The following is an 18,922-nucleotide window of genomic DNA, read 5'->3' as shown; positions in this document are numbered from 1 at the left end:
GTAGAGAGGAGACAAAGAAATATAAGACTTGGGACACTTGAGTGGCTTAGCAGTTGAGCGCCTGCCTTCAGCCCAAGTTGTCATCCTGGAGTCCAGGGATCGAGTCCCACATCAGGCTCCCTGCATTGGAGCCTGCTTCTCCCTCTGCCTGTGTCTCTGCCTCTGTCTCTCCATGTCTCTCATGAATAAATAAATAAATTATTTAAAAAGAAAAAAAGAAAAGAAATGTAAGACTCAATCTTATAAGCCAAGATCCCTTGACACACTCCCCTGCTATATACCCCATCAGGTGGCTGCAGAGAACAGGGGTCCCTCCCACCATGCACATGTGCACAGACTACTACTTGGGAGATTGAGACAAAGGCAGAGTTTGATACCATAAGAGTTCAGAGGAGGGAGGGCTCCGGGTGATTACAGGAGTGGGCTGCAGGATGCCTGAAGTGCAGAGAGGGAAGACCAGAAGGGGAATGCATCTCTCTCAACAGTGGGCTAAGAAAGGGCTTTATTTTCAACAAATAAATCGTAAGAGAGTGAGAGAGAGAGAAGGGGAAGAGAGAAGAAGAGAGGGAAATGGAGGGAAGGGGATAGAAAGGTGACCTGTGGCTCATAAAAAGACACATTGACCAATCCCAGCATGCAGAATGAACCTGAATCCTGACCGCAACAGTGAAATTATAACTTTTATGACAACTGGAAATTTGAACACTGATTAATGATATTAAGTAATCATTTCTAACTCATGGGTGATTTGGGTACTATGATTATTTTTAGAGTTGTTATACTTTAGAGATGGGATATATACAAGACAGACGGCCAGGAGTTGATCATGTTGAAGAGAAGTGATGAGAACATGGGGGTCATCATACTCTTCTCTCTACTCCTGCATATGTACAGAAACTTCCCTAATAAAGTTTTTAAAGATAGACTATTATACTGGACCTGAGGAGCCAGGCAAGGTCCTACATGGGGGGGGGGGGACAAAATCAGAGTGGTGCTTTATGAAGATTAATGCAGCAACTTGGGAGGATTGAGGGAGAGGAAACAAAAAGTTCCAGGAACAGCTGGGAGACAAGGAGATGCCTCAACGAGAACAGGGCCATGGAAATGGATGGGAGACCTCTTTAAGAAGAAGGAATAATGCAATAGTGATTATTGCCAAAGAGAGCTGTGGTGACAGCCCCCAGCTGTGGGGTCTCTGCAGAGACTCGCAGGCCAAGGAGGCAGACTAGTGGGAGAGGGACGATGCCCAGAAGAATGGGAGCAACACTGAAGGGCTGAGTGGCAGGGAAAGATCAGTGTCCCCCAGCACATACAGGGAATGAGCACTGCGGGGCTAGAGGCCCTGGGAAGGCTCCATGAGGAGCAGGAGGAGAGTGGTCAAGCAGAGGGCAGAGGGGGAGAATGGCCACAGTGGAACACAGTTTGGAACAAGGGACGGTGGATGGTGAGACAAACTAGGGAGGTGCTTATTAGCAAGCAGGGTAACAGGGAAATGCTGCAGGTTATGTTTTAATTGTTCAAAATGTATTTAAAATTTCCTTCATATGGGCTTTTCTATCCCATCTGTCACCAGATAATGTGGGCAAACGTCAACAGTCAATTTTGAAATGGAATATAGTGTTGGTTGATATTCTTGAAATGTGAAAGGGGAATACAATTCACTGGCAAACATTAAAAGCAAACACTGAATGACCAGGGTTTAATTTTTCAAATCCGTAAGGCTAAAGTGCTTGCCTTTGTGTTGTGTGCTTTCCTGCTGGCAACTTGGGAGAGCTCTTCCTAATCTCTGAGCTGCCCGCCTCCATTCCCAGGGCCCCCCCCTCGGTGTCATGGCGAGGCTTGGGGAGGTCTAGGGATTCTAGCAACAAGAGTCCAACCAACCAGTGAGCTCTGAAATGCAGAAGTGGGGCTGGAAGAGCAGTAGTAAGAACTGAGCTTCCAGAACAGAAGGTCAAGATGTTAGGATTTGGGGGGGATGGGGGGATGTAGGAAACCGGTGAAGGGGATCAGGAGTACACTTGTCATGACAAGCACTGAGTCAGGTGCAGAATCGTTGAATCACTATATTGTATACCTGACACTCACAGTGTATGTGAATTATACTGGAATAAAAAAAAGAGGTTAAAAAAAAAAGATCCTGATTATAAACATTCCCACAAATCACTTGTGTTATCCTATAATACACGTGAAATATTTTGAAAACAGCTACACTGATATTACTACTGGCAATAAAATTGCTGGATGGAGTTCAAAAAAAAATTTTTTTTAAGCTCTAAGAGAAGAAAAATAATAAAAGCAACCAGCTCTGGAGGTGGGGGAATGGGGACGGGAACTATAAAGAATGCTAATCCCCTCACATCTTTCAAAGCTGCTCAATCAGTACCAGCAGCTATGTAAAATGGAAGTGTGACCAACCAAAAACAATGACCCCAGGCTCTTAATGGTTTTCATAATCCTTTTTGTGCAACTTCGGAGAGATCTTCTGGGTGCTGCTCTTTTGTAGGGAAGAACCTATTATCCCAGGTTCCACCATCCCTTTGGTTTCACTTCCTTTCTCTTCCTTTTCTAGTCAAGTTCAAATAAATGTTATATTGTATACATTTTGTTTTGTTTTTTTAAAAAAAACCAGCATGTATAGGACAGTTCCACTTCTTCTATGGATCTATCTATCCCCTGGTGCCCCTCCAACCTCTGGCAGAGGGCAGAAAGAGGTGTCTGGGGGGTGAGCACCACATGTTCACACAGATTTCTATATTGTGGGATTCTGAAAGGATCTATTGCTTTTTTCACTGAAATATCCCGGACTGCCTGAATTTCTGAAAACGAATATGTGCAATTTTTATTTTAAAAAACTGTCATTCCTCTTTAAAAATGAGACTCACAGAGAAGAAAGCCAGCCCTTATAAAGCATCTGCTCCGTGGCCGCTGCAAGGCTAAGTTCTATCATCTATGAAATGTCATGTAATCTTCACATCTGCATGGTCAGAATCAGTGTGTCTCCATCTAATGAGATGAGGCCTTCATGGGAAGCCGCGTGATGCGATGGGACCATGTCAGGGACATCCCTTCTGCTGCGCTGTGACAGAAGTGGCTCTCCTCCAGCTCCCCCACCACCACCACCACCTCTACAACAGAAATGCAGAATCTGACTGCAGTAGCCCCATGGCATTCTGCAGGAAAATTATAATGAATGAAAATCCCGGAATTTGGGGGGTAGAAGGAACTCTGAAATCATTAGTCCAACACCGTTGTTTCATGGATGGGGCTTCTGAGATCCAGAGAAATCTGCAGACTCTGAGGTCTCAGGTCATACAGTGAAGGAGTAAGTGGCCCTTGAGCCCTGGTCTCATATGCTTTCTAGAGGACAACAGGAGGCAAACAACGTGTAATCATGTTCCACGAGCTCTTGGTGCTTCCGAAAAGGATCTCCTGGCTATTAAAGGCCCATAACTGGGTCTTTCTCAAAATTTTGTCCCAGAAATCTAAATGGTGGTGAGGAGACCAGACCTGTGGAAGTCAGAGCCAGCAGAGAAGTGACTGATGGGTAATCCCTTGAAAGGAGTCAGGACAAGCAGCAAAGGGTGCAAGGTGAGGGAAGCGAGGCACCCCAGGAATAGCCAGAGTAAAGGCATCAAGGACAGAACACAGCAGAATCCCTCAAACCCCCATCAAAATCACCATATCAGATCTGGTAAGGTACTCTCCCTGGTGAAGTTCCAATTCCAAAACCAATGCTCACGGAAAGAATGCCCCAACCCGCCCCAACCTATCCGGTGGCACATAATCTCCCTCACTTCTTCCTGAGAAGGCACAGCTGCTCCAAGTGGTGAAAATTAATCAAGCAATAATAATAATCCCAAGAAGCAGGATGAAAGTAAAGCATCACGGTGACTCCAATTAAGATAAGAAATTCTTGCTAAGCAGTAAGTTTTAAGGGAACAGTGAGTCTGTATGGTGGGACTTCCAGCCTGGAGAGTTAGAGCTGTTCCTCTTAAAGCTCCTGGGGGATGGGGGTGGCGGGTACCCATGCTCAAAAGTGCTCAAGAAGGAGGCAGCACCCAGAGGGAGATCTATGGTCAATGGGAAACTCACGTCCATCTTGGAAACCAGAAGCAGCTGCTGTTTGATGCGCAGGAAAACAGAATCGAAAGCCAGCTGGTGGGCTTGCTGGTTAAGCCGAGTCAGCGCTATGCGAGACGCAGACAGCAGGTTGTGGTTACTAGACCCTTTTTCCTAAGATGAAAAAATGCAAAAGGCCGTTAGGGCCTGGCTCTACCCAAGGTTATTAGCTAGTTCAACATTTTCAAAAGCTGCTGAAAGGAAGACAGTGAGGGGGTGGGTCCGTATGATAGTGGCTCCCAAGCAGGGCTATGCTCTGGTACCCCCTGCAGAACATGCTGGATTACAGGTGCACAGGCTCCACCTCGGAGCTGCTGAATCAGAGACCAGCAGGGGGTCTGGAGCCCAGGAAGCCATGTCTTTAACTCCTTTTCCAGGCAATTCCGATGCATCTGTTAACTGATTCTGATGCAAGCTCCTGGGCTGGTGGTTTAGCAACAATTAAGTGGGGACTGTCCTTCAGGGATAGAGAAAGGGGGAGAAAATGATCTCAAGTGCCAGGTAAGAACAAGAGTGAGGGACAGGAGTCTGATTCCCAGAGAAGTCAAGTCAGTTACACCTGGCTGTACAGAAGAGTGCGAAAACCTAAACGAGTCTCAAGGAATTCCAAACAGCCTGAGAAAGCACAGAGATGGAAAATGTAACCTTAGTTTTGCTATTATAAATGGACTGATTACAATAACAAACTAAATCAGATCAGCAATAAAGATAAACAAGAGTTGCTTTAACCTAATCACAGAAGCATGGATGAATGAACCTGCACAACTGTTTTAAGAATTATTTGTCAGGCTCCAGCGCAGCCAGCAGGTGGGCCATGTGAGGGCAATAATGGAGCCTCAGACACATCCAGAGGCTTACCTTGAAGTCATCCCCGAAGCTTGAGGCCCATCAAGACACCCTGACACTGCATTTGGTGCCATAGGAACAGTAAAGTCTCCTCTGCCTATCACCAAGACGGCAACATTCAAACCTGACCAGGGGCAGAGGGATGGTTCTAGAAAGGATGCTACAGCACTCTTAGCATCCTGGGGCCATTCACAGGTTGCTTGGTGGCTTGTTCCATTTGTTGGGAGGCTCTTCTGTCCCTGGACCCCAAAGGGCCCAAAGCTCAAAGTCAAGGGCAGCACAGTGGTAGGTACACTAAGAACTTATGCTAAAGGGGCAGCCAGAAGGGAATGCTTATCCTCAGGTCCTCCTGCTGTCAGGGGGGGAATCCACTTCCCCCGTGGCAGGGTCGGGGGCCTTCTCTGTGGGTTCTGTCCACTAGCAGGCAGTACACATTCTGGTCCCCTCTCTGCCAGTTAGTAACAGGGGCCTATCCCTGCAGTGGGGCCAGAGGTCCTCCGGGCAAGTCTAACTCTGGAGGGAAGTACAACAAGCCTGTCTGGCCTCTCATCCAATTTGCCTTTCACCATTAACAAAGCTCCACTGTCCCAACTCCTACACCTTTATTTCCATTTGTTCCAATCCAGGGTAGTTTACTAATTCCTTAAAATGCAAGGTAAATCAGAGAAGTGGCAGTGGGGCACACTGTGGCCCATACACTGAACCAAAAAGCCTGGATCAGGGAAAGGGTGACAAGCAAGAAGCTTCCATTTGCAAGAATGCTACCAGTCTGCTCTCATACCTTAAGGGTGTAAAGTATTTCCATTAAACTGGCATATTCGGCCGGGTTATCTTTCTGGAGATAATTATATTCTTGCCATGGGTTCTTGGCAGAGCTCTTCTTGTCTGTCAAGATACTGTCCTGAAAACCAGCCAAGCTTCGAGGACTGTAGGAGTCAGAGAGATATTTGCCAGCTGTGGACAAAATCCTGAAAAATGAAAGGGAGCATTATACCCTGAGCTGTTTGCACAGAACTTTCCTCTGGGAGCATTCTGTTTGCTCCTTACTAAATCCCAGGATACCTTTATGAGGCAGATTATTTTGAGTCCATTTATAGGGAAAGGAAGACACCCTTCATCACTGGGCTTGGACCTCAGGCGGACAACAGATGCCAGGTGTTTTTAATTCCTATTTAACTCCAGGTCCACCAGAATATGCCCCCTTCCTGATAAGACACACAGCCTACACAGGGAAGCTGTCAGTTTGCTCCTGTCTGGGATACTGTGTCTTTTCTCTGTAGCCCTTTCTCGCTCTGTGTGCATCACTATTGGGAACAGAGCCATGGGGGGCCCCCAGCCCCTCAGCCCCAGTGGTGCTAGATGTGGCGGTGGGAGAGCCAGCCCTGGGAGAGCCGGGGCAGCCTGGAAGCACAGCCTCTAGCCACGAGACTCCCTGTCACACAACTGGGCCGCTGTGGTGTTTGTGTTCACCCACCCGAGAAAGGCGACTTTTGTGGTTGAGGTGCCACAGAGAGAGCTACTGAGAGAAGCAGGCACTTTCCAATTTCTCTGAGGAGGAAAAACGCCTAGAGAAGGTTCTAGATGAAGACTGATCTCTAAGGGGTTGAATCTCTATCCTTCCCTGATGGATGCTGCAAATCCTCTGCTGTTTTCCCTGAGCCCAGCTGGACCACCCAGAGTACACATTTGTGCACAGAACTGTATGAACATATGCAACCAGGAGGACAGACATCATATTCTATCCCAAGTGTGGCTGACTCCTTGGCCCCTCCTTTACCAGAATTTCTCGTGAAAAATAATTGCTTTGGGATGCCTGGGTGCCTCAGCAGTTAAGCAACTGCCTTCGGCTCACAGTATGACCCTGGAGTCCTGGGATCGAGTCCCACATCAGCCTCCCTGCATGGAGCCTGCTTCTCCCTCTGCCTGTGTCTCTGCCTCTCTGTCTCTCATGAATAAATAAATAAAATCTTTAAAAAATAAAATAAAGAAAGAAAAATAATTGCCTTGGACTTGGCAGCTTTTAGGCTGAACTCACTCTTTCAAAACAAAAAAAAGTCCAGTGAGCCTATCAAGGAATGTTATGTTACCTGCAAACCGTGGGGACAGGGCCTTCCCCAGGAACCACTGCTGACACAAGCAGCCACCTGCCTCTGCCACTAAGCAAGTTACGCTCTTCCCTGTCGCTTAAGCCTCCAGGTGACTTCGGCTATGTCTTTTGTCTGCCAAACTGTGGCCTGTTCCTGACACCCTTACTTTCAACTGTTCACACTTCGTGAGGGCCAAACAGGGTGTTTTTTCCCTCCGAATTCCTAGCACTGAGCATAGGGCCTGGCCTATGGCAGGTGACCCTGCGTTTGGCAAGCAAGATGTTGAAAGCTGCCCTCTGGGAAATCAGCTCCCCTTTGGCAGGGTCATGGCCACTTGTGCCTCTATTCTCTCAGCAAGGGGAAACTGGCACCAGTCTGCCATCCACAATGAAGACAGATATGTCAGGAATGTTTTAAGTATTAAAGACCACAGTTTAAAATGTCAGAATAGTGTGCTCAAAAATAAGAACCAAATCTAAAAAAAAAAAAACACAGTTCCAACCCTAAGTAATGAACAGTACTTTCCTCCCCAGCTTCTTCCTCATCCAGACAGACACCATTAGATGAGCTAATCACAGACTCAGATTTCCTAGGATGTGTGTTTACTAGTACTATGAACTAAACCTTACTGAAATGAACACTTGATTTCTTCACTCACAAAGAAACATTTTCTCATTACTGGAATGGGTGGGCTATAAATAGGTCTTGGGGATGGCAGATAATTAAACCGTCCTCACCTTCAAGAAGCTCACAGATTAACGGGGGAGTGCTAATGGCTATGTGGGGAGACAGAAGGTAAGAATGCACAGAGGGAGAGGATAACGTTATACTTCCATGTGCCTCCTCAATTCATCTCACTTCATGGAAAGTTATCATTCACTTCAAGCCATGGACACTTGTAAACTTACACTGGACCTCCCAAACCTGATGTTCCCACTAAACTGCCACTAAGATCTTACCCGGTGAAAACACCACTCTGTCAAAAATAAGGGATAGGTGGCGTGAAAGTACAGAGCGGCCGTGGCAAACTCCCTGTATCTCACCTGACTTGCCTAGTTCACCAGAAAGCCCTCCAGGGGCACTTGGCCCATAAGTCACAAAATGATCCCTTTTTGCAAGGAGGTGATCTTAAGAGCCCCAAAGCCAATGTTACTCTTGTCGCTGAAGTAATCTGGAGTGTTCTGAGCTACTATTTTGGCCACCTGGGGGGGCCAAGAAGGCACAGTCCTTGGGCCAAGTCTGGGTTCCACAGGGGAGATGGAGGGGAGATTGACAGGAAGATAAGATAAGCTTTATAGGCAGCTGCCACACCCTGGCCTCCCTGATGGGAACACAGATGGCGACTGTCGCTCTTTTCCCTTTCCGGGCTCGATGCTTCCAGAATGAATGATGTCACCTCTTAAAGAGGCTCCCCTGGGATCCCTGGGTGGCGCAGCGGTTTGGCGCCTGCCTTTGGCCCAGGGCGCGATCCTGGAGACCCGGGATCGAATCCCACATCGGGCTCCCGGTGCATGGAGCCTGCTTCTCCCTCCGCCTGTGTCTCTGCCTCTCTCTCTCTCTCTGTGACTATCATAAATAAATAAAAAATTAAAAAAAAAAAAAAAAAAAAAAAAAAGAGGCTCCCCTGGATACGCCCAATTGGTTCTCAACTCACACCAAAGCTTGGGTCAGATTTTCAGCTTCTCTGGGCTGCAAAATGCAGATGGAGAGGCTCATCCTTTATCTACCACGGTCCTGTTCAGCTTCCCAATCAGATCCTTCTCGTTTTAGAATACAATATTCACCTTCATTAAAAGACTAAGGAAAACCTGTATGTCCTGATATGGAAAGATGTCTGCTGTACACAGGCAGAGAAACCCAGGTCCAGGGTGGGAAGCTAATTTGTGAAAAAGACAGTGTGGGCAAGTGTGGAGGTGACACACTCCAGACGGCTCAGCTGATGGCCAGGTTCAAATCACTGCCTCATGGTTACGTGACCTCAGACACAGCTATTTCCACAGGTCATTTCTTTTACCATCATCCATGCCAGACTCGATGCTTTAATGTCCCTTCATCTGTAAAAATATGATGAACAGTACCTACCTCTTTGGCCACTAAGAGGGTTATTGACAATTCCTGTAAAGTCCTTAATGTCAGAGCTCAATAAACATTAGGGGTGGGGGCAGATGTTAATAGTGTTTCTTCTGGAGAAGATTTTTAGGGTGAGTAGCTTCCATTTTTATTTTGTATATTTGTGAACTGCTTTCAGTTTTGCAATGGGTTGGGACCAGACTATAATTACTACTGAAATTAAGAAAATAAGAAGCCGCATGCCTTTCTTTTAAATACATAAATGTTACGTGTCTGGCTCTTCCCAGGAGTCCTCTGAAAATTCAGACCCACTTGCCCTCCGCCACAGGCCCCCCTCACTGTGTGTGTGTGTGTGTGTGTGTGCGTGCGCGCGCACATGTACACACGTCAGCATGAGTGTGTGCGGGGGCAAAGGGGGTAATGTTTATTGCATTTATAGTATTTAACACACACTCCACTACGTGACTGTGGTGCTTCGGTTCTATTCATTGCTGTGCTGGGCTGTTCAGGAGTTCCAAACAGCAGTAGCTGCCCATTCTACCCCACAGAAAGACATTGCCCAGAACAAGAACTGCTGTGGGAGATTGTGGAAAATGAAGACAGTGTGTGGGATCAGAAATGAAAGAAGAAGAAAAAAAAAAAAAATGAAAGAAGACAAAAAGACAAAAAGCAGAAGGAGAAACAGCTGACTCAGAACACTGACCCCACCCCTCAACCACTCATCCCTACTCCCCAGCAGGTGCGTATGTTGCTGTGTACACCCTATCCCATGCTGCCCCCCCCCCACCAGCTTTCATTTTACAGTGGACCACTGGCAGAAACTCCCTCCCACTCAGATTACTTTAGGACAATACAGGATTATCTGAGTAAGAGATGACAGAGCTGCTGCTAGGCTCTCTGACAAATATGCGAAATAGACTTCTTCCCCCCAACTCCTAGAGAACACAGAAATCAGCTGTCCCAAGAGAATGAGAGATTTAGCTGGAAGAAGGAAGGAAATTTGGAAGGCTGGAGCCCTTTGAGGGGAAAATCAGTCTGAACCCGACTACTTCAGGGCAACAGAAAGCCCTGGCAGGTATGGGAATAGAGAAAGGAGGGAAAGAAACTTTTCCTAGAGCTGACCCCTGAAATCTTCCTTCTACACACACCAGCCCTGGCACCACAGAATTCCACTGCCAAACTGGGAAGGCTGGCTGAGTGAATCTCGATTCCATGGGCTGCCCCACGGGCTTTCATCACCACCCATAATGCTGTTTCTATGGAGAAATTTACTTTGAGTCCCGATAATTAACTTACAAACAAGCCCATTTATAATTTGGAGACAACACGTACTGATTCCTCATTTGGGCTGCAACTTCCATATCTAACCAAAACTCTGTGACTACTGCCAAGGCGCTCAGAGCCTTGCCCTTTTTAGGTGCTTAGTAAATGTTTAATGATGACAATAATGACACCTTATATCTAGGTACAGACAGTTCTTGAGCCATGTGACTTTCAGATTTGACCGTATGTTGTCATTGCTGTGTTGTGTGCTGTATCAGGTTCTTCCTCAGCCAAGAACCCAGGGACTCACCCACAACTCTGGCCTACCTGTTTGCTAGCTGCTGCTCGAAGTCCCCACATTGCCGTAAGAGCTCGCCACAGGTGGCTATTATCCTAAACAAAACAAAAAGCACTTCAAGTACCTGGAATGTTGACATTTACAGGACAAACATTGTCTCATTCATAAACATTCTAACTATTCACTCCTTGTGGTGGTACTGGGTTCTGGAGAAGCGGTTAACCATTGAACAGTCTACCTGATATGTCTCGCTTATTAGTAATTCATGGAGAAGGTAAACACGACCCCCTTCTAACATCCTCCAGTCGCAGGCCTCTCTGCTGGGAATCACAGTTCTGTCCTACAGGTCTCAGATAATCTTACATTTCCCAAATACTGAGGTGCTTTGGGGCTTCATCCTTAAGGAAATGGGTTGGAAATACTTCATATCTAAAATTTAAAACTCAGGGCACCTGGTTGGCTCAGTCAGAAGATCATGTGACTCTTGATCTTGGGGTTGTGAGTTCGAACCCCACATGGGGTGTAGAGATTACTTAAATAAATTTTTAAAAACTTTAAAAAATAATAAAATTTAGAAGCCAACAATACATTTAAAAAAAAAATCACTCACCACGATCAAGTGGGATTTATTCCAGGGATGCAACAGTGGTTCAGTATTTGTAAATCAGTCAATGTGATACATCACATCAACAAAAGAAAGGATAAAAATCATATGATCATCTCAATAGATACAGAAAAAGTATCTGATAAAGTACAATAACTATTCATGATAAAAACTCTCAACAAAGTAGGTTTAGAGGGAATATACCTCAACATAATAAAGGCCATGAAAAACCCACAGCTAATTTCATCCTCAATAGGGAAAAGCTGAGAGCTTTTCCCCTAAGGATCAAGACAAGGATGTCCACTTTTATTCCACAAAGTACTAAAGTCCTAGCCGCAGCAATCAGACAACAAAAAGATAGAAGGCATCCAAATTGGTGAGGAAAAAGTAAAACTTTCACTATTTGCAGATGACATAATACGATATAGAGAAAACCCTAAAGACTCCACCAAAAAACTATTAGAACTGATCAAAAAATTCAGTAAAGTCATAGGATACAAAATCAATGTACATGAATCTGTTGCATTTTTTACAATAATGAAAAAGCAAAAAGAGAAATTAAGAAAACAATCCCATTTACAACTGCACCAAAAATAATAAAACACCTAGGGATAAACTTAGCCAAAAGGCGAAAGACCTGTACTTTGAAAACTATAAGACACTGATGAAAGGAACTGAAGAGGATACAAATGGGAAGACATTCCATGCTTATCATTGGAAGAAACAATATTGTTAAAATGTCCACACTACCCAAACAATCTACAGATTTAACACAATCCCTATCAAAATACCAATAGCATTTTTCATAGAACTAGAACAAATAATCTTAAAATTTGTATGGAACCACAAGAGACCCTGAATATAGCCAAAGCAATCCTAAGAAAGATGAACAAAAAGCTGGAGATACCACAACCCCAGATTTCAAGATATCTTGGAGTAATCAAAACGTATGGTACTGGCACAAAAACAGACACACAGATCAACAGAACAGAATAGAGAGCTCAGAAGTAAACCCACCCATATATGGTCAATTAATCTATGACAAAGGAGGCAAGAATACACAATGGGGAAAAAAACAGAGTAAATAAATCTCTTCAACAAATGGTGTTGGGAAAACTGGACAACTACACACAAAACAATGAAATCAAATCATTTCCTTACACCATACACAAAAATAAACTCAAAATGGATTAAACCTTAAATGCAAGACCTGAAATCATAAAACTTCTAGGAGAAAATATAAGCAGTTATTTCTTTGACATTGGCCATAAAAACATTTTTCTAAATATGTTTCCACAGCCAAGGGAACAAAAGTGAAATTAAACTATTGGGACTATACCATCAAAATAAAAAGCTTTTGCTTTTTGCAAAGGAAACCATCAAAAAAACCAAAAAGGCAATCTATGGATTGGGAGAAGATATCTGCAAATGATATATCCAACGAGGGGTTAACATCCAAAATATATAAAGAATATATACAACTCAACACAAAATAAACCCCAAATAATCCAATAAAAAAATGAGCAGAGAGGGGCACCTGTAGTGGCTCAGAGGTTGAGGGTCTGCCTTTGGCTTGGTCGTGATCCCAGGATCTGGGATCGAGTACTGCATCGGGCTCCTTGCAGGGAGTCTGCTTCTCCCTCTGCCTATGGCTCTGCCTCTCTCTCTCTCTCTGTCTCTCATGAATAAATAAAATCTTAAAAAAAAAAAAAATGAGCATAGGACTTAGCAGACATTTTTCCAAAGAAGACAGACTAGTGGTCAACAAACACATGAAAAGATGTTCAACACCACTCATCCTCAGGGAAATGGAAATCAAAATGAGATATCACCTCACACCTGTCAGAATGCCTACAGTAAAAAATATAAGAAATAATAAGTACTGGGGCACCTGGGTGATTTGGTTAGTTAAGCATCCAACTCTTGATTTTAGCTCAGGTCATGACCTCAGGATCATGAGATCAAGCCCCATATAGGGCTCTGTGCTAGGGTGGAGCCTGCTTAAGAGTCTCTCTCCCTCTCCTTTTGCCTCTCTCCCTAGCATGCATGTGCATGCACGCCTGCACTCACTCTCTCTCTCTCTCACAAAAAAAAAAAAAAAAAAGAAAGAAAAGAAATAATAAGTATTGGTGAGGATGTGGAGAAAAAAAAAACCTTGTGCACTGCTGGTGGGAATTTAAACTCGTACAGCCACTGTAGAAAACAGCACGAAGCTTCCCAAAAAAATTAAAAATAGAATTACCATATGCTCCAATAATGTCACTACTGGGTATTTACCCAAAGAAAACAGAAACACTAATTCAAAAGATATACTCCCATCCCTATGTTTACTGCAATATTAGTTACAATAGCCAAGATATGGAAGCAACCCAATGTCCATCCATAAATGAATGGATAAAAAGTATGTGCAGTATATACAATGAACTATTATTCAGCCAAAAAAAGAATGAGATCTTGCCATTTGCAATCACATGGGTGGACCTAGACAGTATTATTCTAAGCGAAACAAGTCAGACAAATACCATGATTTCACTCATATGTGGATTTAAGAAACAAAACAAAGGAAAAAGAGATGGACTCTTAACTACAAAGAATAAACTGGTGATTGCCAGGGGGAGCTAGAGAGATGGGTGAAATAAAGGAGATTAAAAAAATTAAATTTAAATTTAAAAACCAAAATTCATTACTTAGTATTTGTCAGATGTCTGCTATTTGCAAGGCAAAGAAAACTTTTGATACTAAAACTACCTCTCTCTCCGATCCCATGAAAAACAGATGAAGACTAATCCATTTGGCTTCTCAGAGATAAGCCTGAATGACCATCATACCTGTATTTAATAATCCTTTAATTTTCAAGTAATTTTATGCTAGGCCTCAAACTGCAGCTACTGAGTCCTTCAACACCAAACTATAAATGTCAGGACAAATCCAAGGATTAAAAACATCTTAAGTCTAGTTAATTTTTAACTTCTCTAAAAGTGCCTATCTATCACCAAGGTATCTAAGCATTCCATCATAAGAAAGGTTTATGAGAAAATGAAATATTCCACTTTTCACTTGCCTCAGGTACAACAGAATAACCTTCTTGTACATAATATTTTCTGGTATACCAAGCCACCACAGATGATAGGGGATACAGTTAGCTTCTAGAATATTAAACTTCATCCGAAAAAAATAAAAGTCCTTTGGGCAGCCTGGGTGGCTCAGCGGTTTGGCGCTGCCTTCGGCCCAGGGCGTGATCCTGGAGTCCCGGGGTCGAGTCCCGTGCCTGGTTCCCTGCATGGAGCCTGCTTCTCCCTCTGCCTCTGCCTCTGAGGGGCTTGCCTCTTTCTCTCTCTCTCTCTCTCTCTGCCTCTCTCTCTCTCTCTCTCTCTGTCTCTCATGAATAAATAAATAAAATCTTAAAAAAAAAAGAAAAAAGAAAAAAAGAAAAGTCCAGATCAGAGCCCATGAGAAGATTATCCAAAAAGCCCTGGGAGGTCTTGGATCTGCTCTGATTGAAGACAGCTTTCAGGGGCGCCTGGGTGGCTTAGTCAGTTGGGTGTCTGCATGTCCCTTGCAGACCCATGTTGAGTGCTTATAATCACTTAAAATAATCTTAAAATCCTTTTAAATTAAAAAAATAATAAAAATAGGATCCAATCAGGTATATATTTTCCAAAATATAAACTCTAAGTTATTCTAGACCTGAAAAACTAAATGCTAAGGGGAAAAAAAAATCTCAAACCAAATATAAAAAAATAGAAGTCCCCAAAGGAGTTCATAAGGACTTTAAAATGCTTTAGCAATGAGAGGGGTCTTTCTGGGTTGCTATTGTTGTTGTTTTTAACTGGCTTGTTTTTAAAGTTTAGTTTTTGCTTTAAAAAAAAAAAAAAAAGAGAAAGAAAAAAAAAGGTAGAAAAAAATGAACCCTTACAAACACATCTGTCATTTTTACCTATTATATGATGTTTCTGCTTACTACATGTAACACACATTTAAATTACAGCCCTCAAAAAATAAAATAAAATAAATTACAGCCCTCATTTTTACCTGATGGAGTTCTGAAAAGCTGTCCAATCTTCTTGAAAAAGCGAGTTGGGAGGAATATCATCCAGCTTGCACTTCTTTCGTATTGACTGGAGAGTACTGGTGAAATCAGACACATACCTATGGAAAAAAAAAAAAAAAAAACAACCCCGACAGGGATGTCATCATAAACTCCTCAGCTCTAAAGATACTCAGAATCACAAGGCTCTGGACAAAGGGCTAAGGACCTCAAGAGCATCTTTAGAGGCTCCCCCTAAGGAGTCTGACGATTTGTAAACTCTGACCACAGAAGAGTCTTCTCTATATGGCAGGGCTATCTTTCTCACCTGCAAGGGCAGCTTTAAGAGAAATGCTCAAGATAAGAAAGAAGAGAGCCACTAGAATGAAGACTGGTAACCCACCAGGTGAGAGGTGGAGCTGGTCAATTACTCCCTGGCCCAAAGAACCATCCTGACCCATCATGGCCCCACTATGATACCTGACTGTCACCTAGGACACAGTAAGGCAGCTCGCCGATGCCCAGGGTACTTTTGAGGGATTCTTGTTCCCCTCAATTTAGATTAAAAAGCCAAGTTCCATGGCAGGCAAGTGATGAGAATGGCACAGGATGTGAAACTGGATTCAGAGCTGAAGTCCCTCCCCCTCAGACTGCTGTTTGATCCCCCAGTTCCTTCTCAGCACCCAGCACAAGTATAAATCAGCAGCTTCCCTCATGTATGTGTTTAATATATGTGTGGAAGCCCCAGGAGAACAGGACTATCCCCTTCTAGCTTAACAGTGTCCCCAGCAATTAGCACAGAGTTGGGCACAAAAGAGACACCTGGAAAGAGTTCCTGGGTGAATGTAAGACTTGCACAGGGGCCTTGAGAAAGCATCTGAGTGTCTTCAGGCCTGTTTCCTCATCTTTAAAATGGACTTAATTAATGTGGTCTTCTATGTTGCCTCAAAGAGTCACGTGACAATGAAATAAATGAAATAGGGGTTCCTGGGTGGCTCCATCGGTGAAGCATCAACCGTTGGCTTTGGCTCAGGTTGTGATCTCAAGGTCGTGGGATCAAGCCCCATGGGTCATGGGATCAAACTCCACACTCAGTGCGGAGTTTCCTTGTCCCTATCCTCCTCAAGCGCTGCTCTCTCGCTCTCAAATAAAGATTTTTAAAGATAAATTAAAAAATAAATGAAATAATATACATAAAAGTTCCCTGAAAAGTATAAAATAAAAGCTGATGTGGGGCAGTGTTGTTTCCAAGGACATATAGTTGTGGGAACATGAATGAATACATGCATGTCCTTGGGAGGGTGTTGTGAGAAGAACATGGGTGAGCCAGGGTCTTGTTCTCTGGAAATCACAAGGTTCCCTGAAAACCTAGGACATCTGTGTGCATCACAAGAATCCTTGATAGCGGAGAGCTACAAAACCAACATTCTACTAATGGCACCTTCCCTTTCCACCAAGAGAGGTGAGAGCTTTCTTAGGGAAATCAATCCTTGGCGGGGGGAGGGGCCTCAAGGACCCACTGATGGGGGGGGATGTTGAGGAACATAATTGTGCTTCACCGTCACGTTAAACAACTCTGCCACCACCCTGCAACTGTGACAAAAGTGTCTTAGAAGAGTACACCATCAAATGATGCACCTCCTCTACAGCAGCTAGCAATAGCGTTCCCGGGACACTGAGTGGGCAGCAGAGCATGGGAGGCAGGGGCATCTGTTCAGCCACAGTGTGTATCCCATCACATTCTCATCACATTTGTCCCCAAACCATCCAATTCTCTCTCAAGATAAACGTGGGTATCTCTACCACCTAAGAGTGGCTGTGATGGGGGCTTTAATCATAAGCTTTCACTTAATAGCAATGATCACCATGGGGAGAGCCTCATCACTTCATAGAGAAAAGACACCGGGCCTCCTACAGGTCCCGAGCAGTAAGCACCAGAGCCAGGACTGAGGCTTGGGTGGCTCCAACCTCAGAGCCCACACTCTAGGCATAGGTGGAGAGCCCCTGATCTTAAAACCCCCTCTTGGCTGTCATATCCTATAGCCTCACCCTCGTTCAAGTTAGGCCAGTCCCCTTCTGCCTCCCCTACATGCTCCATCCTGCTGTCCTTAATGCCCTCCCCATGACAGAACAGGGTCCCATCTCAACCCAGCTCCAGTTAACTTCACACTGATTGCCCTAATTTTAGAGACAACAGCTGCTGGGGTAGCTTCAAAATCTTCCCTTCTCTAGGTGACCTAGTTTCACCACATCCCCTCTGCATAGTTTCAATTTTTAATATAGATCTGTGTTATTTTCTAAAATGAAGTAATCAGGGACACTTGGGTGGCTCAGCAGTTTAGCGCCTGCCTTTGGCCCAGGGCGTGATCCTGGGGTCCCTGGATCGAGTCCCTCATTGGGCTCCTTGAGTAGAGCCTACTTCTCCCTCTGCCTGTGTCTCTGCTTCTCTCTCTCTGTGTCTCTCATGAATAAATACATAAAATATTTTTTTTTAAAAAAGAAGTAATCAAAATAATCAACAGGATAACTAAAAGTAAAAATATCACAAGAGCTGAGAGGGGCAGGGATGAGAGGGACAGCCTTACATACACTAGTTCCTCAAGATACAATGGTAAAGGCTGATAAACAAAAATCTTCTTTAAAGTATGGGGCGGGGTGCAAATTGAATTTAAATAAAACATTTTTTAAAATACAGGGGGAAGAGCTGAAAGTCTTCCTTTGAAAAACTAAATGCAAAATGTACAAAAGTGGATATGTCTGAGCAGAAAGACTAAGAATGGGCAGGAAGGAAGGAAGACTTTTACTTTTTATACCTTTATGTATTTTTTAAAAATTACTCTAATGCATGGTTTTTGTTATTTCATTATAAATTATTTAGATCTCAATAAGAAAAAACTCTTTCCATCCACAAAATCCTGGTTGGTGGCGGAGAAACAAAGTGGCCAATTCTGTATGATGAGACTTGTTGCTCATGCTCCTCTTCCTACATGAATGCACCTGGGCTTGTCTGGTTACATCTCTGTCTGAGACCAGTGCTTATGTCCTTGGCAGCCCTAATGTCTACACTGGGAGCTGCCCTCCTAAGCTGCTGACTGTCCAATGCAGTGACCATGAGCTCTGGCTCAGAGGCCTCAGAGCTCATAGGGGCGTGTTCAGTATTTCTGGAATGACAAGAGGAGCTCCCTAAACCTACTACAGCAAAAGAGCTTTCTCTTCAGTTAAAAAAAAAAAATTCTTGTGGGGCACCTGGGTGGCTCAGTCAGTTAAGTGTTTTACTCTTGATTTTGGCTCAGGTCATGAGATCCTGCCCACATCAGGCACTACACTAGGTGTGGAGTCTACTTAAGATTCTCTCTCCCTCTGCCCCCAGAACTGCCCTGAACTTGCACACACACTCTCTCTCTAAAATAAATAAATAAATAAATAAATAAATAAATAAGCAAATAAGCAAATAAATAAATAAACAAACAAATAACTATAAATAAATGAATGAATGAATGAATGAATGAATTCTTGAGCCTGAGGGCCATGCCAATCTAGAACAAGCTACCAAGGGAAGGTCTTTGGCTAGCCCAAGAATGTGTCTGTCTACAAGCTAGAGACTGGAG

The 18,922-nt window shown here is 43.9% G+C and overlaps 1 protein-coding gene across 1 annotated transcript in view; it reads right to left on the bottom strand.

Moving 5' to 3' along the window:
* The window catches only part of COG7 (component of oligomeric golgi complex 7), a 74,776-nt gene that overhangs the window by 14,050 nt on the left and 41,804 nt on the right, over positions 1-18,922 (bottom strand). Inside the window, exons 10-13 of the mRNA XM_041747976.1 lie at positions 15,320-15,436; positions 10,713-10,778; positions 5,747-5,933; positions 4,093-4,233 (exon numbers count right to left, since the gene is read on the bottom strand). Of these exons, the coding sequence (XP_041603910.1) occupies positions 4,093-4,233; positions 5,747-5,933; positions 10,713-10,778; positions 15,320-15,436 (511 nt within the window). The remainder of the gene's footprint in view (positions 1-4,092; positions 4,234-5,746; positions 5,934-10,712; positions 10,779-15,319; positions 15,437-18,922) is intronic.

This window comes from Vulpes lagopus, chromosome 3 (genome assembly GCF_018345385.1).
Source record: "Vulpes lagopus strain Blue_001 chromosome 3, ASM1834538v1, whole genome shotgun sequence".
Lineage (NCBI taxonomy): Eukaryota > Metazoa > Chordata > Mammalia > Carnivora > Canidae > Vulpes > Vulpes lagopus.
Note: the sequence above shows the minus strand (reverse complement) of the source record. Positions and strands in the feature narration are given on the sequence as shown.